The following is a 27074-nucleotide window of genomic DNA, read 5'->3' as shown; positions in this document are numbered from 1 at the left end:
CACTCTTTTATGACTGTTCTTTTTCTTATCTTTTACTTTTTTCTCTCTCTTTTTCTTTTTCTCATTCTTGTCATCCTTTCTTCATTAATCCTACAGCTTCCAAAGCCACAGGACCCAGCCCCCACTCCACCAAACAGTATGCTTTTTTGAATTCACTGATACACATTTGGGAATTATTTTGGGAAGAATTCTGACTCAGTGTGGACTCTCACTGCAAGTGTCTCTGCTCAACTTCCCTTCCTCCTTTAGTCACCCCTAGAATATACAGTGGATAGTAGATTTGCATAACTGTCTATTTCAGCTATCTTTGTCTAGTCCTGAGGTGTTTTTTTTTCCTCATTCTAAACAATCAGCTGCCTCTGATCACGAGGTTTGAGGTAATCTGGGACAGGGTTTTTTTTTACCCTGCTCTATTTTATTATTAATATTATATAAAGGCATATATCTTCCCCCCCTTTAGGTTGATCAGAATTAACTCTTAGGGTATCTTTCATTGATAGGGTATTGGGCATCTTATCTATTGTGGGAGGAACTTGTCTCCTTACTCCAACCTCCTCTACAGACTCTCCCCTCCCTTCTCCTCCTAGCTAATTAAACAAATCAAGTTAAATTAAATTAAAAATAAAGTAATAAAAAACCTTTCCTTTCACTGCTCTTTAATTACAGCACTTTTTCTTATCTTTTCCCTTTTCTGTCACTTGTCTCTCTTTTCTTTTTTTTCTTTTTCTTTTTTTTTTTATCTTGTCATACACTTCTTCCTTCTTCTTTGCCTTTCTGAATTTGTGAATTATTTGGGGGAAGAAATCTGACTCTGAGTGGACTTTCTATGTGTGTATCTCTGTTCTACTTCCCTTTCCCCTCTTGTTACGCCTAGAATATACAGTGGATAGTAGATTTGCATAACTGTCTATTCTTGCTATCCCTTCTTTCTTTTCTCTTTCTTCTTCAATGATATTTGGTTACTATTTTTTCACGGACTGGAGAAATTGTTTGGCTAACTGGTAGTGATTAAACTGCCTCAATACTTGCTTCAGTTGCTACTGTAATTCCTGAGGTTGGTGAGTGCAATTGTCATAAAGGTATTTAGTACAGTGTTACTTGTGCTCAAGACACAACAACTGAGGAACAACAGAGCATAAAAAAGAAACACATAAATCAAAAAAATGGGTAGATCAAAAACAAATAAAACTGCTACTCCAATGAATGAAGACAAGAGCCCAGAAGAAACTACAAATCAGCCAGAAGTAAACATAGATAAGAAAAGTATGCAAGCAATAATAAACTTACTAGTCACAGAAATGAAAACAACATTGGAGGAAAGGAATGGCAGTATTAGGGAAACAACAGTTGAGACCCCCAAGGAAAATACTGATTATCTTGAGGCAATTAGAGAACTGAAAGCTGAAATAGCTGTAATGAAGAAAGAAGCTCAGGCAAGGGAAAGCAGATTAACAGAAGCAGAAAACAGAATTACTCAGACAGAGGATGAATTAGAGAAAATGAAGAAAGAGGTGAAAGAGCTTAAAAAGAGATTGAGATACACTGAAAACAACAACAGAGACATATGGGATGATCTCAGATGAAGTAACATTCGTATAATTGGCCTGCCAGATAAAGAAAGAGAGGAAGGGGAAGGAAAAATTCTAGAGAAAATCATAGAAGAAAACTTCCCAGTCCTGAATAACAGAAAGGACATCAAGATTCAAGAGGCCCAAGAGTACCAAACAGAATCAACCCAGATCTGAAGACACCAAGACACATCATAGTCACAATGAGAAGTAGTAAGGATAAAGAAAGGATCCTAAAGGCTGTAAGAGAGAAACAAAAAGTCACATACAAGGGAAAACCCATAAGATTATCTGCAGATTTCTCCACTCAAACTCTAAAAGCCAGAAGAGAATGGCAAGATATCTATCAAGCCCTGAATGAAAAAGGGTTTCAACCAAGGATAATATATCTTGCTAGACTTTCATTCAAACTAGATGGAGGGATCAAAACCTTCTTAGACAAACAACAGTTAAAGGAGGCAACCATCACCAAACCGGCCCTGAAAGAGGTTCTAAAAGACCTCTTATAAACAAGAACATCACTATAATACTGGCAATATATCAGAGCAAAAAAAAAATTTTTTTTAGAACAATGGCACTACAATACATTAAATCCATAATATCAATAAATGTCAATGGCTTAAACAAACCCATCAAAAGTCACAGAGTTGGGGGATGGATCAGAAAACATAATCCAACCATATGCTGCTTGCAAGAATCCCATCTGTCACAACAAGATAAACACAGATTTAAAGTGAAAGGATGGAAAACTATCAGACAGGCTAACGGACAACAAAAAAGGGCAGGAACAGCCATTCTCATCTCAGACACGATAGATTTTAAATTAAATAAAGTAATAAAAGGTAAGCAAGGACATAATGATTAGAGGATCAATCAGCCAAGAAGACTTAACAATCATTAACATCTATGCACACAATGAGGGACCATCTAAATATGTCAAGCACTTACTGAAAGAATTTCAAAAATACATCAATAGTAATACAATAATAGTGGGAGAATTCAATACCCCACTCTCACACTTAGACAGATAAACAAAGCAGAGAACCAACAAAGATAAAAGAGAATTGAATGAAGAGATTGACAGACTAGACCTCTTGGACATTTTCAGAGTCCTTCACCCCAAAAAACTGGAATACACCTTCTTTTCAAATCCACATAACACATACTCAAGGATAGACCACATGTTAGGCCACAAAGACAACATCAATAAATTCAAGAACATTGAAATCATCCCAAGTATCTTCTCAGACCACAGTGGAGTAAAACTAACATTTAACAACAAACAGACAATTAGTAAAAGTCACAGAATTTGGAAACTAAACAACATACTCCTTAAGAACCACTGGGTCAGAGATTTACTCAAGCAGGAAATTCAAATGTTCTGGAAACAAATGAAAATGAAGACACAACCTATCAAAATATTTGGGACACAATTAAAGCAGTACTGAGAGGGAAACTTATAGCCATACAATCACATATTAAACACCAAGAAGAAGCTCAAATGAACGACCTTACTGCACAACTCAAGGACTTAAAGAAAGAGGAACAAAGGAACCCTAAAGCAACCAGAAGGACAGAAATCACTAAAGTTAGAGCAGAAATAAGCAACATCGAAAATAAAAGAACCATACAAAAGATCAATGAAGCCAAATGTTGGTTCTTTGAAAGATTAAACAAAATTGACAAACCCTAGCCAGACTCACCAAACAAAAAAGAGAGAAGGCTCAAATTAATAGAATTGTAAACGATGGAGGAGATATCACAACTGACACCACAGAAATCCAGAGAATCATGCAAAACTTCTATAAAAAACTATATGCCACCAAGCTAGAGAATCTGGAAGAAATGGAACAATTCCTAGAAGCATATGCCCTTTCAAAACTGAACCAAGAAGAACTACAAAATCTGAATGCACCAATCACAGACAAAGAAATTGAAACCTTTATTAAGAACCTACCCAACAACAAAAGTCCTGGACCAGATGGCTTCACAAATGAATTCTACAAAACTTTCAGGAAACAGTTAGTACCCATACTTCTTAAGCTTTTCCATAAGATTGAAGAAACAGGAATACTCCCTTCCACCTTTTATGAAGCCAACATCACCCTGAAACCAAAAGCTGATAGGGACAGAACAAAAAAGGAAAACTACAGACCAATATCTCTGATGAACATAGATGCCAAAATATTAAACAAGATCTTGGCCAACTGGATACAGCAACATATCAAAAAGATTGCTCATCACGAACAAGTGGGATTCATCCCGGGAATGCAAGGCTGGTTCAACATCCGTAAGTCAATCAATGTCATTCACCACATCAATAAAAGCAAAGCCAAAACCACATGATTATTTCAATAAATGCAGAGAAGGCCTTTGACAAAATCCAACACCCATTCATGCTCAAAACTCTACAAAAATGGGAATAGATGGGATATTCCTCAAGATAGTGGAGTCTATATATAGCAAACCTACAGCCAACATCATACTCAATGGACAGAAGCTGAAAGCATTCCCCCTCAGATCGGGGATAGACAGGGCTGTCCACTGTCACCGTTACTCTTCAACATAGTATTGGAAGTTCTTGCCATAGCAATCAGGCAAGAGAAAGAAATCAAAGGAATACAGTTTGGAAGGGAAGAAGTCAAGCTCTCACTATTTGCAGATGATATGATAGTATACATAGAAAAACCTAAAGAATCCAGCAGAAAACTACTGGAAGTTATTAGGTAATACAGCAAGGTATCAGGCTACAAAATCAATGTACAAAAATCACTGGCATTTCTTTATGCAAACACTAAATCTGAAGAAGAAGACATCCAGAAATCCCCTTTACTGTTTCAGCAAAACCAAGGAATAAAGTTAACCAAAGATGTGAAAGACTTATATACTGAAAACTATGAGTCGCTACTCAAGGAGATAGAAACTGATACCAAGAAATGGAAAGATATCCCATGCTCATGGATTGGAAGAATAGATATTATCAAAATGAATCTTCTCCCCAGAGCCATATACAAATTTAATGCAATACCCATCAAAGTTCCACCAAGCTTCTTTAAGAGAATAAAACAAACACTACAATCATTTATCTGGAACCTGAAAACACCTAGAATTGCCAAAACCATCTTAAGGAAAAGAAACAGAAATGGAGGCATCACACTCCCAGACCTTAAACTATATTATGAAGCCATCATCATCAAAACAGCATGGTACTGGAACAAAAATAGGCACACAGACCAGTGGAACAGAATTGAAATCCCAGAAATAAATCCCCAGACCTAGGTATATCTAATCTTTGATAAGGGGGCTCAAAGGACTAAATGGAAAAAGGAGGCTCTCTTCAATAAATGGTGCTGGGAAAACTGGATTGTAACATGCAGAAGAATGAAATTGAACCACTTTATCTCACCAGAAAGAAAAATCAACTCTAAATAGATCAAAGACCTGGATGTTAGACCAGAAACAATCAAATACTTAGAGGAAAACATTGGTATTCTTCATGTTGGTTTGGCCCGCTTCCCGCAACCTCTGAGAGAAATGGTTTGGTCCTTGCTAGTTTCATGCCCCTATTTCTCCCCGCCCCCTATGCTAAGGACGTTCAGAGTACCAGCAGCAGCAGCAGAGGGAGAATGATGGAAAAGCACATGGTGTGGTGATTTGCCCGTTCGTGAATAAAGATTAAACTGCAGCTTTTCAGCCCAGCCGTGTGTCCACGAGTCTGTCTCTGTCTACCACCGTGACGCTAGCCTGGCCGGCTGGAGCCTCCGAACCTTAACAACAGATGAATCAAACCCAATTCCAAGGAAGACTAAAGCAGAAACAAACCAATGGAACTACATCAAATTGAAAAGCTTCTGCACATCCAAAGAAACTATTAAACAAACAAAGAGACCCCTCACAGAATGGCAGATCTTCGTATGCCATACATCAGACAAGAAACTAATCACCAAAATATATAAAGAGCTCAGCAAACTTAGCACCAAAAAACAAATGACCCCATCCAAAAATGGTTACAGGATATGAACAAAACATTCACTACAGAGGAGATCCAAAAGGCTAGCAAACATATGAAAAACTGCTCTAGGTCACTGATTGTCAGAGAAATGCAAATTAAGACAACACTAAGATAACACCTTACTCCCGTAAGAATGGCATACATCAAAAAGGACAGCAGCAACAAATGCTGGAGAGGTTGTGGGGACAGAGGAACCCTTTTACATTGCTGGTGGGAATGTAAATTGGTACAGCCTCTGTGGAGAGCAGTCTGGAAAACTCTCAGAAGGCTAGACATGGACCTTCCATATGATCCAGTAATTCCTCTCCTGGGCTTATACCCCAAGGACTCCATAACACCCAACCAAAAAGAGGTGTGTACTCCTATGTTCATAGCAGGACAATTCATAATAGCTAAAACCTGGAAGCAACTCAGGTGCCCAACACCAGATGAGTGGCTGAGAAAGTTGTGGTATATATACACAATGGAATACTATGCAGCTATCAAGAACAATGAACCCACCTTCTCTGACCCATCTTGGACAGAGCTAGAAGGAATTATGTTAAGTGAACTAAGTCAGAAAGATAAAGATGAGTATGGGATGATCCCACTCATCAACAGAAGTTGAGTAAGAAGATCTGAAAGGGAAACTAAAAGCAGGACCTGACCAAATTGTAAGTAGGGCACCAAAGTAATAACCCTGTGGTGAGGGGTAGACATGCAGCTTCCTGGGCCAGTGGGGGGGGTGGTTGTGGGTGGGAGGGATGGGTCACAGTCTTTTGGTGGTGGGAATGGTGTTTCTGTACACTCCTAGTAAAGTGTAGTCATATAAATCACTATTTAATTAATATGAGAGGGGGAAAATTAATTGTATGTCTCGAAGTTTTTAAAACACAGACTGAGTCTTTTTAATATATAGGCTGTGTATTTGATATGCGGACTCTCTCAAAAGCCTAGACCAAGTAGATAAGAAGCAACCAATAGCACAGCTATATACAAGATACTGGATACTGTACAGGAAACCCTAACAAAAGGACTTTTCAAAGTTAACCCAATTACCAAATAATGTGATGATAACATTAACTATCCATTGTCTTTTTGAACCCTAAGACAGCAGGAACCTCACATCTCCACTATAGAGCCTCTACTTCCTCCAGTCCTGGAACTTTTGGATGGGCCCACTTTCCCGTATGCCTCTCCCAATCCATATCAAATAATATTGCATCTGCCGATCACAACCTAACCAACACAACAATTACCACCCCAACATGCTTCACTTCAGACTGTGTCCAGAGACTTCACATGTGGAATGACAACCCTTCAACTTCATTACTCGGGTGAGACCTTTCCTTTCATAGTATACTCTAATTTCATTTCAGGTGGTTTACTTTCTAACAAAGTCCCAAAACCTAGATATACACCAGTTTCTGTGAGAGAGAGCATATGTTCACACGTATCCATAAAATACAAAATATATACCTGAAAGCAGAAGTACACCAGAGTTTGCAGTGAATACCCCCCTAACACTTCCTCTCCACTATTCCAAGCTTTGGGTCCATGATTGCTCAACAATTTGTTTGGCTTCGTATGTTAACTCTCTTTTCAGTCACCAAGTTCCAGATGTCATCAGGATGCCAGCCAGGCTTCCCTAGACTGAAGACCCCACCAATGTGTCCTGGAGCTCTGCTTCCCCAGAGACCCACCCTATTAGGGAAAGAGAGAGGCAGACTGGGAGTATGGACCGACCAGTCAACACCCATGTTCAGTGGGGAAGCAATTACAGAAGCCAGACCTTCTACCTTCTGCAACCCACAATGACCCTGGGCCCATGCTCCCAGAGGGATAGAGAATGGGAAAGCTATCAGGGGAGGGAGTGGGAAATGGAGATTGGGTGGTTGGAATTGTGTGGAATTGTACCCCTCCTACCCTATGGTTTTGTTAATTAATCCTTTCTTAAATAAAAAATAAATAAATAAATAAATAAATAGAAAACCCAAGCCTCTTTTTTCTCAGGATAGCTAGTTATTCTCTACCCTGCTTGCTGACTCTTCGCACTATATTTCTAATAAATCATCCTTTGCTTCCTTTCTACTCTATTTTGGTGAATCTTTTCATCAGTGTGTCAGGAGTCTCTCTTGACACAAGATGATAGTATTAGATGGTGAGGTCTTTGGGTATGATTAAGTTATTTGTACAGAGCCCTCATGATTGAGATTACTGCCAATACAAAAGATCCCTTAAAATAGTTTGTCTTGGATCCCATTTCTCTCTTTCAACAGGTTTCTGCCTTGTGACAACCCCTCCCTGATGGAAATGCCTATGTACTACCAAGTGGTTTTTTTCTCTTCAGGGGCTTCAGTGCCTGGAGCCAGAAGACAGCCTTAGATGCTCCCCATTGGGTGGAAGGATGATGCTGGCCTGCTGGACCTGAGTTACTCTCCGGTTCCCATTCATTCTGGAGATTAAGGCTGGGTGAGTGGCTGTGAGTGTGCCCCCTCCCCTATGATTGGTCAGTGTGAGTTGGCATGTCTTCAGGAAACATTTGATAACCAAATATTAAAACAGATAAATACTACTTCTAGAACAATTTCACTTGTCTTATCTGCAACTAAATTTGTATCATTACTACTTAAAAAGGATACCAAGACATTTACTTATTTTCTGTTTCTACTGATAAAATTATTCCAAATTAATGTTGACCTAATATATACAACATAATAAAATACATTACTAAATCTGAGAAATAAATAGCTTGTCTTTTTCACCATGTGAAGACACAATAAGGCGTATATAGTCTATAAGAGAGGTCTTCAGCAGAATCCAACCTGATTTCAGATTTCCAGTCTTCAATACTGTGAGAAATACACTTGTTATATATTAGCTAGACAGAGTGTGTATTTGATTACAATAGCCCAAATGATCTAAATAGCATTACTGTAACTGTTCACACTTCTGCTTCCCCAACCCCTGATTTTTCACTTCCCAAAATTACCTTAATTCCTGGAAATCCACTCAGCCCGGGGAAACCTGAGGATCCTTTTGTGCCCTGTGACAGAAACATAGTTATTTCTAAGTTGAATGTCTCAGAACCCAACAGGGACAGGTATGTGAACCAGGTAAGAGCAAATCCAGTGTATGTATGGATCTTGAGGCATTCCAGGTGTATATATAGATTCTGTCTGACTCTAGAAGTTAAGTGTTCCAGAAGACAAAATGACACTAGATAGTCAAATTTCACGTGAGTAAATACAAGAAACCTATGATTAAACATAACTACAAGCAGGCTGGTTTGCTAGATCTTGAAACCATGTTAATGAAGTATGGTCCCATCATGGCATGATATGGCACAAAACTTAGCACTGGATACTCATATTCTTGGATGAAAACAAAAGAAGTGAGTGCTGTGATTATACCAGTCAAAGACAGGTGAACAATATTGTTAACAGTGTCTCCATTTCGATTTTTGGCCACTTAAAGTAAAGCAACCCGACCTTTGAGTAGGATTTTATGAGTCAAGTCTTTAACATTTGACCAAAATACCTGAATCCCTGAAGGGCCTTCGGTTCCTTCAAAACCCATGGGACCCTGTAAAGAGAATAGAGGTTCCTTAGAAAGATTAATAGCTTAAGTTAGAAAAAGCCATTGACTTACATAACAAAAATATCCAACTGAGTTCAGGATTTAGCAGCTCCTAAAATCAGGTAGGACATTGTTCCTAGACTTGCCTTAATGACTTATTTCTAAGCACTAATCCATCAGGCTGAATAGCTACACAGAGCATTTTTAAAGAGCTAAATAAATGGAAACATTTTAAGTAGTAGCAGGAATTTGGTAGAAGGACTGCGTGGTATTATACTTATTCTGTATTAGTTCCAAGTCATGAGGATTTTTAAATAGATTGTGGGAGGGCCTCTTGTCTCTCACTCCAAATGCATTCTTTGTTGGTGATTACGTGTTTTCAAGATTTAGGAGTAGGAAAGAGTGGAGAAAGAAAATGCAGGGTAATGAATGAATATTAATGAATATCCAAAAGACTCTTAACAAGTTTCCTAAGCAAACTGAAAACACAGTCCTTTGAAATGTTACTTCTTTAAAACTAAGACTGGTCAATTGCTTATAAGCTGAGGTCTTAGTCCCTAAAGCTCAGAATCAGAGAGGCTAATAGTTATTTTTCCACTTTAAGTGGGATTATTATTGGGGACTGTTGACTTTAAACATTACTCACTCTAATCTAAAATGTCTTGGACTTGTTTCTGTCCTATAAAGATTACACTTGATAAGTTCTCTTCCATCACATCAAACCCTCCTCCCCACCCACATGCCCACACTCCCTTAGGATATAGAACCAAATGAAAGCATGACAACATTTACATCATCCTTTAGCTCAGAAGATAATTGTACAGGAGGGCAAGGAGAGTAAATGAGCTGTGGAATTATCAAGCATTTGGGTTACCTTACTTCTTTTTTTAATGTACCATTTTTAATTTTTTAATTTATTATTGGATAGAGACAAAGATAAATTAAGAGGGGGAGATACAGAGGGAGAGAGACCGAGAGACACCTGCATCCCAGCTTCACCATTCATGAAGCTTTCCCCATGCAGGTGGGAACCAGGGGCCCAAACCCTGGTCCTTGTGCATGGTAACAAGTGTGCTCAACCAGGTGTGCCACTGCCTGGTTTCCATTACTCCTTTTCCAAGGGAGCCACTTAATTAGGGAAATGGGGCAAAATGAAGAGAAGGAGGTCTTAGGGGCTTTTGAGAGAGTTGAGAAAAATAAACATGAGAAGTTTAGGTGGCTGTCAAGTTACAAAACATGAATGTGCAAAACATGCACGTGCAAAACATGCACCCAGTGACTTCACAGACTCAGACAAGCAACATGCTAGGTTCATACCCTAGGTCCTGGCAATCCAGGGAGTCCTTTTTCTCCTTTCTCTCCAGGAATTCCAAATCCCTAAAGAAAAAACAAACAAACAAAAATACAAGTTATAACATTAATTTCCTCATCTGTCCTTTGGCTCCATCCAAAGCAAAAAGATAATTTCAGATCAGCACTAATCTCCCATTGGAGGCAGTAGTTATGCTGAGTCTCTTGTCACTTTATGAGAAGCAGATAGGGCCTAAATATAACTTGGACTATATTTCAAATTAATTTCATGAATATCTTCCTTATGAACATAACTCAAAATCTCCTTTGATGTTTTAAATCATATTTCTTTTTACAAACAGAATTATATATATTTAAGCATAATGAAATAACAGTATAGACATGAGTACATTTCTTTTTTGTATTTTTTAAATTTATTTATTTTCCCTTTTTTTTTTTGCCCTTGTCTTTTTATTGTTGTTGTAGTTATTATTGTTGTTATTGATGTCGTCGATGTTAGGACAGAGAGAAATGGAGAGAGGAGGGGAAGACAGGGGGGGAGACAAGATACACACCTGCAGACCTGCTTCACCGCCTGTGAAGTGACTCTCCTGTAGGGGGGGAACCTGGGGCTCAAACCGGGATCCTTATGCCGGTCCTTGCGCTTTGCGCCACATGCTCTTAACCTGCTGCAATACTGCCTGACTCCCGACATGAGTACATTTCTAATCGAACTGATTTTACAGTAGGAAAATTAACACTTAACAAGGGCAAAGCATTTTGTGTAGGTTACAGTCTCCATGAGATGGAAAAGTCTTCAGATTTCCACTCCAGGGCTCTATGAGAACATATTACCAACCATCCTATAGGAATGTGGTTTTTTAATTGGGGGACTAATGGTTTACAATAAATACAGTTACTGATACACGTGTAAAATTTTTCAATTTTCTACAAAACACTCTTACCCCCAGCCTAGGTCCTTCTCGACCACTATAAGCCAGGAACTGAGAGCCTCTTCCTCCCAACAGACCTTTACTTTCGTGCAATACACCAAACTCAGTCCACACTCTACTCTGTGTTTCCCCTTTCCATTCTTATTTCTCAACTTCTCTCCATGAGTGAGATCATCTCATATTCATCCTTCTCTTTCTGGCTTATCTTGCTTAACATGATTCCTTTAAGCTCTATCCAAATTGAGGTAAAGGAAGTGAATACATCATTCTTAATAGCTGAGTAGTATTCCATTGTGTATATATAACACAACTTTTTTAAAAATAGTGTTTATTTTTCTTTATTGGAGAGATTAATGGTTTACAGTTGATAGTAAAATACAATTGTTTATACATGTGTAACATTTCTCATTTTTTCCATGTAACAATCTAACCCTCTCTTGGTCCTCCTCTTCCATCATGTTCTAGGACCTAAAACTCCCCCCCCAAGTATTTTCCTTTGGTGCAACTTCACCTTCTTCATCTCATGAAGATGGTGATGAATATGGGATGATCCCACTCATAGACAGAAGTTGAAAAATTAAGAACAGAAGGGAAATAACACAGACTTTTTTAGACAGTCATCAGTTGTTGGGCACAAAGGTTTCTTCTAGGTTATGACTATTACAAAAGGTGCTGCTATGATCAACAGATTTCTCTATCTGTGGGTCCAAGTATTTGTGGGTATCAGGAATTTGGGTCTTGGGACCACAAATGTAGAACTCTGTTGATATTTGGAGTTGATACTAGTGGGAAGAACTTGTAATTGTGGAAAACATGACTACAGCACCCTTTTTGTGTATTTCTCTCTAGGTGTAGTATAGAATACTCATAGTCCAAAGGAGACTATGAGATGGTCTGTAACCTCTCTTTAATCCTTCTTGTCCTTTTTTCCCCATCTTTCCATCTGTAGGTGTGTGTCAAGTAGCTCAGACCTCTCACACTGTAGAGGATTTATTCTTTTTTTTTTTTTAAAGTTTTTATTTATAAAATGGAAACACTGACAAGACCATAGGATATGAGGGGTACAATTCCACACAATTCCTCCACTGGAACTCCATATCCCATTTCTTCCCCTGATGGCTTTCCTTATTCTTTAAGCCTCTGGGAGCATGGACTGTAGAGGATTTCTATTTGAAATACCTTCAGGTTTGGGCTGGGCACACTGAGTTGCGTGCACATGTTGCAATACATAAGGATGTGGGTTCAAGAGCCCAGTCCTTACCTGTGTGTATGGAGGGGGTTTTGTATGCAGTGAAGCAGTGGATCTGTGTGTGTGTGTGTGTAGCTTTGTATGCAGTGAAGTAGTGCTGCAGGTATCTTTCTCTCTCCCTCTCTATTTCCCCCTTCCTTCTTGATTTATCTCTGCTTCTATCGTATGAATGAATGAATAAATTTAACAACAAGAAAAAGATGTGTGTTTCAAACCGAAGCCAAACTTAGTTGAAATCTCCCTTCTGCATTTCAAATGGGAAACAAATCATGCTGCCACCTGGTGGAAGGAGAGGCCTCTGAAGTCAAACACTTGATGTTGCTTTCCTGGTCAGTCCTCTCTGTGGAAGCAATGGCAGCCCAAACTGCTGCCACAAACTTTTAAAGAACTAAGATGGATTATGCATGAAAACTTGGAAAGAGAAGGTCTATATTACACTGTCTTCTCCAAGAGATGTTACTGCAGGTTAAGTGGAATAAAAACCCAACAAACTATGCCATCCTTTAGGTTCATGATCAGTCAATAATTTGTTTGGCTTTGTATGTTAACTCTCTTTTCAACCACCAGATTCCAGATGGTAGCATGATGCCAACCAGACTTCCCAGGACAGATAACCCCACCAATGTGTCCTGGAACTCTGCTTCCCCAGAGCCCTTCCCCACTAGGGAAAGAGAAAGAGAGGCTGGGAGTATGGATCCACCTGTCAACACCCATGTTCAGCACAGAAGCAATTACAGAAGACAGCCTTCAACCTTCTGCATCCCACAATGACCTTAGGTCCATACTCCCAGAGGGTTACAGAATAAGTAAGCTATCAGGGGAGGGGATGGGATACAGAGTTCTGGTGGTAGGAATTGTGTGAAGTTGTACCCCTCTTATCCTATGGTTTAGTCAATGTTTCCTTTTTATAAATAAAAAATTAAAAATAAACTGTTGTAAATGGTAACAGTGAGGAAAAGAAAAGTCAAACCTCAAAAAAAAAAAAAAGTCTCCTCACCGCAGCCATCCTATTTTGCCTATATGGACAATCTCCACTTGCCCTTCTCCTTCAGAAACAAAACAAACAACCCGACCAAAACAAAAAAACCTTTGCATTCTTGTTTCCTCAGAGAAACAGCCTGAGCGCTTGTGTTACAGTCTGAAAAAAAAAAGTGAATGTACAAAATGTTGAAAAGGAAAAACGATTAGTGAAAGCAATTTCTGTATGGGTGGGTGGGTGGAAGCCAACAGAATATCTGCCTTGGCAAGATACTGGACTGTAAGCTCATCTTATCTCCCATCACGGGGAGGCACTGACCAGGGTTCCTGAACAAGTTGTTCTTGCATGATGTCCTGGGACCTGACCCTGTCCTGCACCCATTGCTCCCACAGCACTTCTTGCCCATGGCTGGAAAGGTCTTGTTAGAGTACATGTATAGGCCTACTCTCCAGGGCCCTGGTGTTTTCATTCCAGTGTTAATGGCCTGGAAATAACTCAACTGTGATCACGTGGTCAGAAGTAAGAAGGGTGGCCCCTGAGCAGAGTGAGCCAGGAAGTGCAAGGAAAAGGCAGGCTGGGAATACAGGTGTGGCACCTTAGGGTGTCAGGCCCCACTGCTGAGTGAAAGACACGACTTCAGGTCTGCTCCTTTGAGGAACACTCCTTTGAGACTCATCAGTTCCCTTCTGCTTGAGCTTCTCTAGTGCATGTGGCCTCAGTGCAGGACATGGGGATGGGCTAGACCTGCAGCCACAACAAGGGCAACCTCTCCAAGTGGAGGAGGTAGGATGGAGACTGAAGCATGTGGGTGGGTGGGGGGAGGTTAAGTCATGGCAGAGGGGGGGGGGAGTCATTTTTGATGCTTTGGAAGCTACATTGGAAGTCTGTCCTGCTTGGTCCTACAGTGGTGACCAAAAGTTTGAAGTTTGAGAAGTTAGAAAAGTTCAGTCTTCAGGTGGGGGTAGAGAGCATAATGGCTATGCAAAGATACTCTCGTGCCTGCGGCTCCATAGTCCCAGGTTCAATACCCTGCTCCACCATAAGCCAAAGCTGAGCAGTGCTCTGGTTATAAAAAAAAAAAAAAAAAAGAAGAAGAAAGAAAGAAAGAAAAAGAAAAAAGAAAATTTCAGTCTTCTAAATTTTGACCACTTTTTTCCTATTGTTTTTAACTGGGGATTAATGGTTTACAATAAAGTCTTTAACAAAAGCACAGCCTCTCATCTCTCCATGATAGGTATTTGTCAAGACACTCTGTCCTCCAAATAGCTCCTTTTATACCATCATGAACCAGGAACATAGAAGCCCTTCATCCCATCACTTTCCTTTCCTTCTCCAGAGTCCTTTGCTTTGGTGCAATACACGACACCCAGTCTAAATTTTGCCTTGTGTTTTCCCTCACTGTTCTTTTTTCTTAAGTTTCAGCCATAAGTGAGATCATTTGGTATTGGTCTTTCTCTTTCTGGCTTGTTTCACTCAATATGGTGTCTTCAAGTTCTGACCACAGTATTGCAAAGGAGATGACCTCATTATTTTTGAGAGTTCCACTGTATATATGTACCATAACTTTCTTAGCCATTTATCTGGTGTTAGGCATCTGGGTTGCTTCCAAGTTTGGGCCACTACAAACTTTGTTGATAAGAACATTGGTGTGCATAGGTCTTTTTTGTTTTCCCTGGGTAAATCCTTAGGAAAGAGGTTGCCAGATCATAAAGTAGTTGAACATCACTCTTATGTAAAAAAACAAAACAAAACCAGCTTTATTATTATTAGTTTTACCCTCACCTGGTCTTCACTGCTCTTAGAAAGGTGAGGAACAAATATGTCAGGCTGACCACCTGTCAGAAGATCCTCTCTCACCAGGTAGTGTGAGTATCTCACCAGACATGTGACCTAAGTTTGAGCCTTGGCACCACCTGGAAATTCTGATGCTATGGTCTTCTCTTTCCTGTATTTCTACCTGAGTGAGAAATCTGCCTTTAGGTATGACATTGAAAATGAGAGGGGGCCCCTAATCTGAAATAAAAGGACTCTAGAAATTTCTACCCTCAGTGCTTTCTTATTTTTGGTGAATGTGAATAACTGAAAGTTGATGTGAGGCTTCTGGATCTCTAAAGTGTGTTTCCTCTGAAAGGACCTGAGTATCTCAAATATGATATCTCTTTCCTTCTAACAGCTTTTCTGTTAGAAGACACATAAAGTGACTATGAATATCCCCATTAAGCCAATACAGTAGAGACATTAGGATTCAAGGAGTTATGTGGCTTGACCTGGGTTACCCATGTTTAGTAGAATGCAAACGCTGCTTTGGAGATTTCCACCTTATGAAAATATGCTATGCTGCATGAAAGGAGGTGTTTTTCAGCTTGAGTATTTTTACAGTAATGTTGGCTTAGAGAGTCTTCTGTCTATACTGTGAAATGTTGGAAATGCTGAGCTTGACTGCTTTGTTATCAGCCAGCCTCTCCTTTACAGGACAAAAGGGAACAGGGTGAAACTGGAGCATGGGAAGTGCTCTGAGGGACAAAAGAGAAGAGAAAGGGAAGGAGAAAGCGAACTTAAAAACAGTGAATCTAGTTAACATTGGAGGTGATCACAAAAATCTACCACCACAGTGACAAGATAAAGCAGGACTGTAGGGGGCAGTGTGGTATGGGGGAACAGCTCTGGGTTGGTTAGCATTCAGTAAGATTAATTTCAGTCCCAGTTTTGCTTATAATTTGCTGTGCAAATCTGGAAGGGCTTCTTACCTATTCAGGGCAGTTTTCTCAACTACAGTATAAGGGGTTAAGCTTGGTCCACCCAGTTCACCCCACAATGATGATAGAAGTAAATAGAAGCTATGTGAAATGTTCATAAGGTTTACTAAATGTCACTAAATGATTTAACAATTGGAAGAAAGTCTAATTTAATCAAATAAAGAAAGGACTACAAAATCTGGATAAAGGCAAGAGACTGGCTCACTTAATGATGGACTTTTTGGTCCATACCAGGCCACACCATCATCTGGGGCTCTAGTCAGAGAATCCTTGGATTCCTACATAGATGTGATGGGCCTAGAACTCTAATAGACCCCTCTCTGCACCATTACTTGTCACTTCCATGAAGAACATCATCATAAGCTCTCTTGTGGGCCTCTCTTGGAACTTGCCCTTACTGTAGAGCAGCAATGGTAGGGACTGCCCCACCCTCTGAAGGGAGGTTGGGTCATCCTACCCTACCACCGGAGGAAGATTGGTCCTGAAATGAGTGTACCTAGAATGCTCCCAGCTGTGACCATGAACTGTGAGTTCAGATTGACAGAGACTCAGAGGTTTCACAAGTTCCTGTGCTAAATATGAATAGATACAGACCCTAGGTCAGACTGATGGGGTTAACAGTTAATGGTATTTATATACTTTCCTTATGTTTGGGAACTACTCTCTGCCCTGATCCAGCTTTTTAGTCCTATTCCCAAATCTTACATCATTTTCCCAGACAATACTTTTAGTCTACCTGCAAGTTAAATATCAGACTTAGTCAATAGTTACTAAAATCATGAGACTCTTGGAACATATCTAAAATAGACTTCCTAGTTTCTTCCCACCCAAAGACCCCTAATTTTATCTGCTCTATTCCTACCTTTGGGTTCCTGTTTATTAAACATTTTGTCCTGCTTTATACCTTACTGCCCTTTAGCCACCAAGTTGTAGACGCTACTATGATCCCATCCTGATTTCTCTGGGCAGAAGATATCACCGATGTGTCCTGAAGTCTCACCTTTCTGGTGTCCTACCCCACTAAGGAAAGGTAGAAACAGGCTGAGGGTATGGATAAACCTGCCAACACCCATATCCAATGGATAAGCTATTACAGAAGCCTGGCCTTCTGCATTCCATAAAGAATTTTGGTCGGGGCCAGGTGGTGGCACACCTGGTTAAGTGCACACATTACAGTGAGCAAGGATCCGGGTTCAAGTCCCTGGTCCCCACCTGCAGGGGGAATTCTTCACGAGTGATAAAGCAGGGCTGCAGGTGTCTCTCTGTCTCTCTTCTGCACTATTCCCTCTCCCCTCACAATTTCTCTCTGTCTCTATTCAAAATCAATAAAGATTTAAAAAAATAAAAAAAAAAGAATTTTTGGTCCTGGGGGAGTTGGGCGGTAACACAGTGGGTTAACGCATGTGGCTCAAAGTGCAAGGACTGGCATAAGGATCCAGGTTAGAGCCCCCGGCTCCCCACGTGCAAGGGAGTCACTTCACAGGCAATGAAGCAGATCTGCAGGTATCTATCTTTCTCTCCTCCTCTGTCTTCCCCTCCTCTTTCGATTTCTCTCTGTCCTATCCAGCAACAATGACATCAGTAACCACAACAATAAAACAAGGGCAACAAAAGTGAATAAATAAATATTTTTAAAAAAGAAATTTGGTCCTGGGGAGTCAGGCAGTAGCGTAGTGGGTTAAGTGCATGTGGCACAAAGCTCAAGGACCAGCGTAAGGATCCCAGTTTGAGCCTCTGGCTCCTTACTTTCAGGGGAGTCGCTTCACAGGCAGTGAAGCAGGTCTGCAGGTGTCTATCTTTCTCTCCCCCTCTCCGTCTTCCCCTCTTCTCTCCATTTCTCTCTGTCCTATCTAACAACAACGACATCAATAACAGCAACAATAATAACTACAATAACAATAAAAAGCAACAATGGCAACAAAAGGGAAAACAAATAAATATAAAAAAATTAAAAAAGAGAATTTTAGTCCTTTGCTCTCACCATAAGGCACTGATGGTAGGGATTGTCCCAGTCTCTGAAGGGAGGCTGGGGTATACTGCTCTCCCACTTGAGGAAGACTGGTCCTGAAATAAGTATAGTCTGCAATGTTCCCAGCTGTGAGCATGAGTTGTGAGCTCAGACCAATAGGGACTTAGAGATTATACAGGCTCTTGTGTTATAATATATATATATATATATATATATATATATATATATATATATATATATATATATATATATGTTGGCCCTGGGTCAGATGGACGGGGTAAATAGTTAATTTTACTCATACTTTTTTTTCAAGATAGGAGCTACTTTCTGTCCTAATCCAACTTTCTAGCCCTTTTCTCTACTCAAACACCAATTTTCTCAGACAATATTTTTGTCCAACTTCATGTTAGCTATCGAACTCAAGCAAAAACTACCATAGTTGTGGGTTTCTCAAAACATACCTAAAATGGGTTTCCTAGCTTCTTTCTACTGTAAGATCCCTAATATCATCTGCTCTGTTCCTACTTTTTGGTTCCTGTTCATTAACCTTTTTGTCTCACTTTATATCCTGCCACCTTCCAGCCACCAAGTTGCAGACGCTAGCATGATTCCATCTTCAGTTCTCTGGGCAGATGACCTCACCAATATGTCCTGGAACCTAATCTCTCCAGAGCACTACCAATTAGGGAAAGATATAAACAGGCTAGGGATATGGATCGACCTGCCAATTTCCGTATCGATTGGAGAAGCAATTACAGAAGTCAGGACTTCTACCTTCCGCACCCCCCAAATACTTTTTTTTTTGATCCATACTTTTAGTGGGGGAGAAGTGATAGGAGGAAGTGGATAATAGGACTCTGCATTCCAACTCCATCAAGACCCAGAGAGGGAAGAGGAAGAAGAGAGGGGCATTTGGATGTAGAAACAGGGTTATACGTAGTTTAGAAAGGAAGAGAAGAAGAGACCTTAAAAAAAGGAGGGGGGATTATATACAAACATAGATAGAAAGTTGCAGAATTAATAGTTAACTTGTAACTACAACCTTAGGAAAACTTCTGTAGATTACAATAAAGGGATTGGGGATTTAGAACACAGTTGGTGGGAATGGTAGTTATATAATTATATACTTGTTGACATGTAATTTTGTAAATCAATATTAAGTCACTAATAAAATTTAAAACTATAAAATAATTTTGGTCCATACTTCCAGAGTGATATAGAATAGGAAGTTTCTAGTGGAGTGGATGGGACACAGAACTCCTGTGGTGGGAACTATATGGAATTATATCCCTGTTATCTTACAGTCTTTTTAATCATTATTAAATCACTAATAGAAAGGAAATGCTCATAAAGAAAGATGCAAATTATATTCCCAAACACAGGGTACTTTATATCTGTGCCATCCAAAAGAAATATAATATGAACAACTGTGCTATTTTAAATTTTCTAGTGGTAGGGGTCTGGGTGGTGGCACACCATGTTGAGCATACACATTATCATGAACAATGACCTGGGTTCAGGCCCACTGTTCCCACCTGGAGGGAGGATGCTTTGTGAGTGGTAAAGCAGTGCTGAAGTTCCCTCCCCCCCTCCCTATTTCCCCTACCTCTCTCAATTTCTCTCACCCTCTCTATCTCTGTCTTATCAAGTTAAAAAAAGTAATAAAACATTTAAAATATTCTTGTGGCCTTGTTAAGCAGTTAAAGAAAGGGTTAAACCTATGTTAATTTTAATAACATTCTACTTAACCAAATGTATCCTAAATGCTACTATTTCAATACCAAAGTAAAATTCACTAATGGGAAGTATTAGGCTATTATTTTAATCATACTAGTGTTTTGAAATTGTGTGTGTTTTACACTTAGATCACACCTTATTTATTTGTTTGTTTTTATCACCAAAACTGTTGCTAGGATTTGTTGCCTGCACCCTTTCACTGTTTCAAGCGGCCATTTTATTTGCATAGAGAATGAGAGACAGAGAGATAGAAAGGGGGACAGAAACAGAGAGACACCTGAAACACTGCTCTATTACCTGTGATGCTTCCTGCCCTGCAGGTGGGAGCTGGGTTCTTGAACCTAGGTCCCTGTGAATGGTAAGCTATATGCTCTACTGGATGAATAACCACTTGGCCCCACAGTATGCTTGATTTCAGACTGGCCACATAAGTCATATTTCCAATGGCTTACTGGCCACAGGAGGCTAGTGATTTTTACCTAGGATGGCACAGCTGTGAAATTGTAATGAAGTTTCATGTAAGTGAGGAGTTGGGCTTCAAAATGGTAGATAGTATAATTGCCACACTACATATATAAACATAGACTCAGTTACTTGGAAAAGTCCCAGCCATGAGTTGTGTCTGAAGTCCAAGTATCCTAAGTCCAATGTAAAGGTTCTCATTAGATATTGAGCTGATTAAGATATAGGATAATGACTAGATAACTCTCTATGTTCCTTTTTTGTATCTTGCAAAGTATCTTGCCCCAAATGCCAATTTACACTGTATCAGTTTATCTTTTATTAAATTTTCTAGGTGCCACTTAACACTGTTGAAATTTGTAGTTGATACATTTGTTTGTTTATTGCTTGTCTCCCCCACTGGTCCCTCACTAAAAGTACTCCCCTGAAGGACTGTGACTTTTGCTTACTTGACTGTTATCTACTGTTATAGCTAGAGTCCAGCAGAATGCCTGACACAGGGCCCTCAGAGGTATTTTCTGAGTGAAAATATCTAAGACACAAGATCAACTAGAGAGATGAAGATAGGACTACTTCTTCTTCTAGCGTTTGTCCTTCTTCCGTAGCCAGTCAACAGCATCAGGTTGAGCCTGATGTAAAGTTTCGAGACCTCCTTTGAATCTGGAGAGGTGGCAGTTGTTGACTATGTGGGTCATAGTCTGTCTGGAGCCACAGGGGCAGTTCGGGTCGTCTCTGGCTCCCCAGCGATGGAACATAGCGGAGCACAGGCCATGGCCTGTTCGATAGCGATTGAGGAGGGCCCAGTCATAACGTGCTAGGTCAAAGCCGGGTTGATGCTTGCAGGGGTCTGTGATGAGGTGTTTGTTCTTTACCTCAGCTGACTGCCAGCTCTGTTTCCAAGAGACTGGAACAGAGAAGTTCAGTGTAGGCGTAGGGGACCAGATTGGGTGACGAGACGTCAAGCGTTGAACAGGGTGGGCGAAGATATCCGCTTATACTGGCAGGTCCGGTCGAGCGTAGACGTGGGAAATGAACTTAGATGATGCCGCATCCCGACGAATATCTGGCGGGGCGATGTTGCTAAGAACTGGAAGCCATGGAACCGGGGTGGAACGGATGGTTCCAGAAATTATCCTCATGGAGGAATATAATTTGGAATCAACCAAGTGGACATGGGGGCTACGGAACCATACTGGGGCACAGTATTCTGCAGTGGAATAGCATAATGCCAGGGATGATGATCGTAGTGTGGAAGCGCTCACGCCCCATGAGGAGCTGGCCAGTCTTGCAATGATGTTATTCCTCGAGCCCACCTTTGCTGCAGTTTTTATGAGATGTTTGTGAAATGACAGAGTGCGATCGAGAGTAACGCCAAGATAGACTGGCTGGGCTTCATGCCGGATTCTTGTATTGCCAAGCTGCACATTAAGCTCACACGAGGCCAAGGCATGGTGTAGATGGAAAACAGATGATACCGTTTTAGCAGTGCTAGGAATTAGTCGCCATTTTTTACAGTAATCAGATATCAGAGACATGTCTTTCGTGAGTGTTTCCTCGAGGATGTCGAACTTTGATGCCTGAGTTGCACAGCAGATGTCATCAGCGTAGATGAACTTCCTTGAAGAAGTTTCTGGGAGGTCATTGATGTAAATATTAAATAGCGTAGGAGCCAGAACAGAGCCCTGGGGGAGGCCACTTGAGACAAGTCTCCATCTGCTAGATTTGTCACCCAGATGTACCCGGAATCTTCTGTTTTGGAGAAGAAACGATATAGTGTTGGCCACCCATGGAGGCAGGCATCTTGAGATCTTGACCAGGAGACCACGGTGCCAGACCGTGTCATAGGCTGCTGTGAGATCAACCAAGACAGCACCTGTCTTTAAATTCTTCTGGAATCCATTTTCAGTGTAAGTTGAGAGGGCCAGGGCTTGTTCGCAGGTAGATCTTTCTGGGCGGAAACCAGCCTGGGCGGGTGATAGGAATTTCTCTGTAAGATGAGAAATACGTGACAGAAGCAGCCTCTCAAGGAGTTTGTAACACACGGAAAGGAGAAAAATTGGTCTATAGCTGGCGGCCAGTGTTGGGTCTTTCTTTGGTTTCAAAACCGCTATAATCTTCGCACGAAGCCAAACTTTGGGCATAGACTCAGATTCCAAGATGTGGGACAGGAATGAAGTGAGCCACTTCTTTGCCGCGGGGCCCAGGTTAAGAATGAGTTCTGGGGTGATGTTATCATAGCCAGCATCTGTTCCCAGTTTAACCCTCTTCAAAGTGTCTTCCAGTTCAAACAGTGTAAAGGGAGAGAGTTTTGGAGATGGACAATATAGCCGGAAGTGGGATGACCACTCATGGGAAATTTCTCTTTTCCAGACTGGGTTGATCTTAGCACGTCCAACTTGAGTTAGGTGACTGGCCACTGAGTTTGGAGATACGGGAGGATGGGAGACGGGAGGGGGTTGGCTACTGGCACCCAGTCTGTGAAGAAGCTTCCAGGCCTTCCTACTGGAGTGGGTGAAGTTCAGACTTTCCGTGAGTTGTTGCCAGTGGGCTTGGTGTGCTGCATCCAGGGAGGTAATGAGATGGTCAGCCACATCTGGGTCGCCCGACTCATCATACTGCTTTAGTAGTTGCTCGCATTCAGCATCAAGACAAGGCATATAGTTAGCACGTCTCCCACGAGGAATGGCTTGGGAAGCTGCTTTGAAGATGGCTTGGTGGAAGCGCCTGTAGGAATCTTCAGAGGGGATAGAGTTTATTGGAATTGCAGGAATAGATTTGTTGGTAAGATCACTGAACAGACACCAGTTTGCTTTCCGAAAGTTCCATCTTAGTTTCTCCGAGCACAGAATCAGTGGGAGCTGGAGACCAATGTGGATGATAGCTGGGCGGTGATGACTGTGCGGGAAGATCTTGAGAACTTGTCTTGTAGCGGGAAAGGCTTGGCCGTTGACTGTGCTAATCCAGCACAGGTCGGGTGACAAGTCTTTATTCCATCTAGCACTGCGAAAAGAGCCTGGCTGTTTGGGATCGTATAATAGGGAGAGGTCATTCGCTGAAGCCCAGTCAGCTAAGATAGAGCCATCAGCACGAGTGGAGGAATATCCCCAGGACTACTTAGAGTTACCTACCGTTTAGTGAACAGTTGATAAATGTCAAGCATGTACTACTCCTTTTTTCATGTGCATTATCTCATTTAATTTTCATAATCACTCAATAATATTTTTTGTAGGCTAGGAAATGGAAGTTTAGAGAAAAATAAACTTGCTCAAGGACATATATCTAGAGACTAGGGAAACTAGGACTGAAGCATATAAAATATATAATCCTGGGTAGAGGTGGTCTTGGGGTCCTGGTGCATGATGGTGAAAGAGGGGCTAAATTGGGGTTGAGAGTTTTTTGTAGACAGTTGTTATGTAGAGATGGGAAATTATTCCCATGTGTCAACAATTCTACTGTAAAGTATTAACTCTCCAATAAGGTTATATATATATATATATATATATATATATATATATATATATATATATATTCATTATCATGAAATATCATGCTAATGTCACTATGAGTTAGAGAAAGAAGAACACTTCCTTAATGTTTTTCAATAATGAAGATGGTGGAATTATCCACAATAACCACAGGAGGACTTTCTGTTATCCTTCTATTCTGTTATCCTTCTATTCCTATAGAATTTGTTCAATCAGATTCTAGAATACATATTGAGCTTTTAAAGGAAACTTACCGGAAGACCTGGAAGGCCACTCAATCCTTTGACTCCCTGTGGGCCTGGTTCACCCTGGAAAAGTAAGCAAAGCTTAGTGAGCAGTGGCAGGAAGTAGTGAAGTCAAACGAGATGGCTCTCTTGACCTTTTTGGGATGGATTGTACTTAACCAATTGGGTCTCAGGCTTGGGGTACCAGAAGGTGATATTGGCTCTCCAGGCTCTCCAAATCATAATTTTACTGGGATGTTCTAGTTTCCATACCCCATTGTTGTATGGGAAGGTCCAAGGTCAGTAGCAGGGCAAAACAATGGTCTATAAGAGAATCTCAGATGCCCAGGATAATTAGGAGACAGAAAGAGTGATCATCTGTTTTCTTTCAGACAGAAGAAAGTGTTCAGTGTGGTTTCAAGTTACTGGCTTGAAAAAATTGTTTTGGGGAAAGTACTAATTTCAGTTTGGAGAGGAATATATACTACTCTAATCTCTTTCCTTGTTACATTGATTTAATTATATGTGGCATGTGACCCAAAATTTTGGGGATGGTCAGGGAAGCACACAATCTTTCATATACTACCGAAACTTATCCCAAAATCCATGACAGAGAAGACCTTGAGCTCTTTTTCCCCCCTTTATTGGGGGATTTAATGTTTTACATTCAACAGTAAATGCGATAGTTTGTATATCCATAATGTTTCTCAGTTTTCCATATAACAATACAATCCCCACTAGGTCAGGCCTAGAGCTCTTATTTCCACAGAGACAACATCAGTTGGACTAAGCACTTCCCTTGCCTAGGTCTCTTGACAACATAAACAGAATCATAAAATTAAGGCAACCCCAGAAGGAATGGAATGCAGGTGACTGAAAGCACACTCAACAGCATACAACCATGCAAAATACAACCAAGTGCACACTCTTCATTCCATCAAAATACAGATTATAAAGCATCTCAGTCAAACAAATCTACAGCTTTAGCCTATGTAGTTTAGATCAGGTGAACTAGAGCATCTACTGCCATTGAGCGATGATTTATCCAATGTGCAGGGTCAAGGTCATTTTCTTGCTTATTTATTGCCATTGGCAGGGATTCACTGCTTTGGGCCAAAATTTTGGGAGAGAAAGAGAAAGAGAGAGAGAGAAACCACCACAGCACTAAAGCTTCATCCTGTGCAGTGGGGTTCAGGCTCAAACCTGGGCCACACATAAGGCAGACCAGGTGCACTATCCAAGCGAGATATCTTGCCAGCCAAAAGGTCCGGTTTCGAGGTCATACAATATTTTTGAGAAGTTTTAAGCTCTAATATTTATTTATTTATTTATAAAATGGAAATATCGACAAGACCATAGGGTAAGAGGGTACAATTCCCACCATCAGAGCTCCATAACACATCACCTCCTTTGATAGATTTCCTATTCTTTAACCCTCTGGGAGTGTGGACCCAGGTTCATTATAAGGTGCGGAAGGTGGAAGGTCTGGCTTCTGTAACTGTTTCCTTGCTGAACATGAGCATTGGCAGACTGATCCATACTCCCAGCCTGTCTCTCTCTTTCCCTAATATCCATCTGCAATATTCTAGCCTTTATGTTATTTAGCTTTTATGATTAATCAACAATTTGTATGGCTTTATATGTTAACTCTTTTTCAGCTACCAGATTCCAGATGCTACCATGATGCAACTGGACTTCCCTAGGCAGATGACCTCACCAATGTGTCCTGGAGCCCTGCTTCCCCAAGTAACATTTTTTTTATTATTATTTGGTCATCACTGGTACTTCACCACTCCAGGCCAGATTTTTCAGATAAAGCAACAGGCAACTAGAGAGATAGACACTACAGCACTGAATATTTCTTTTCTGTGGTGTGAACCAGGCTATAACTTCGGTCATGCCCATGGTAAAGCAAGCAGACTACCCAGTTGAGCTATCTGGGCAGCTCAAATAACTTCTTTGAAAAGATAATCCAGACAGATGGAGAGAGCACGTTCCTTGCATTGGTGAGGCCACAGGTTTTATTCCTAGTGCTGCTACTCTGATCTCTCTCCTTTCCTCCCTCATTAAAAAATGGAAAAAATAACCCAAACTCACCATTTATGCTATGTATGTTTGATTGCAATGTATTGTAAGGGTAAGGGTTGGAAGTTAGGAAGATAATAACTTAACTTGATTTTTTAAACTTTTAATTTTTTAATTATCTTTATTTATTGGATAGAGACAGGCAGAAATCAAGAGGGAATGGGGGAGAGAGAGAGAGAGAGAGACCTGCAACACCGCTTCACCACTCACAAAGCTTTCCTCCTGCAGGTGGGGACCAGGGGCTCGAACCTGAGCCCTTGTGCACTGTAATGTGTGCCCTCAATCAGGTGTACCACCACCAGGCCCCTAATCTAATTTTTTTAAATGGGATCTTGGTAACTGAATTTTTCAAAACAAAAACATAGAAAATAGTATTTACATGAACACTTAGAAACCCATGCATACTCATATTCACACACCCCCAGAAGCAGACTTAGAAATTTTTCCACAAAACCCAAAACAAAAGATTTATCCCCCACACCAAATAAAAACTTACTTCCTATAACCCACTATTTTTCTAGTGTAAGTCTGGTATTGATATGAAAATCCTTATTAATTTCTCTTTTTCATAAATGTACATTACCTTGGATCCTTTCTTGCCTTTTGGGAATCCCATAAATTCCAGTTCTCCAGTAGATGGTGGAGGTCCTGCCGGTCCAGGGAGGCCAACATCCCCCTATAATGTCAAAGGGAACATTAGGCAAAGCAGAAATCACACAGACTTATTTCAACAGAAAATTGGTTTTT

At 40.5% G+C, this 27074-nt stretch overlaps 1 protein-coding gene across 2 annotated transcripts in view; it reads right to left on the bottom strand.

Moving 5' to 3' along the window:
* LOC103120162 (collagen alpha-6(IV) chain) overlaps window positions 1-27074 on the bottom strand; it is a 414904-nt gene that overhangs the window by 51323 nt on the left and 336507 nt on the right. For both annotated transcript variants that reach the window (XM_060182558.1, XM_060182559.1), the window contains exons 12-16: window positions 26911-27003; window positions 24273-24326; window positions 10456-10515; window positions 9100-9144; window positions 8552-8605 (exon numbers count right to left, since the gene is read on the bottom strand). In XM_060182558.1, the coding sequence (XP_060038541.1) occupies window positions 8552-8605; window positions 9100-9144; window positions 10456-10515; window positions 24273-24326; window positions 26911-27003 (306 nt within the window). The remainder of the gene's footprint in view (window positions 1-8551; window positions 8606-9099; window positions 9145-10455; window positions 10516-24272; window positions 24327-26910; window positions 27004-27074) is intronic.

The sequence above is a fragment of the Erinaceus europaeus genome, chromosome X (genome assembly GCF_950295315.1).
Source record: "Erinaceus europaeus chromosome X, mEriEur2.1, whole genome shotgun sequence".
Classification (NCBI taxonomy): domain Eukaryota; kingdom Metazoa; phylum Chordata; class Mammalia; order Eulipotyphla; family Erinaceidae; genus Erinaceus; species Erinaceus europaeus.
The sequence above is the reverse complement of the archived record's forward strand: the minus strand, read 5'-3'. Positions and strand labels throughout refer to the sequence as shown.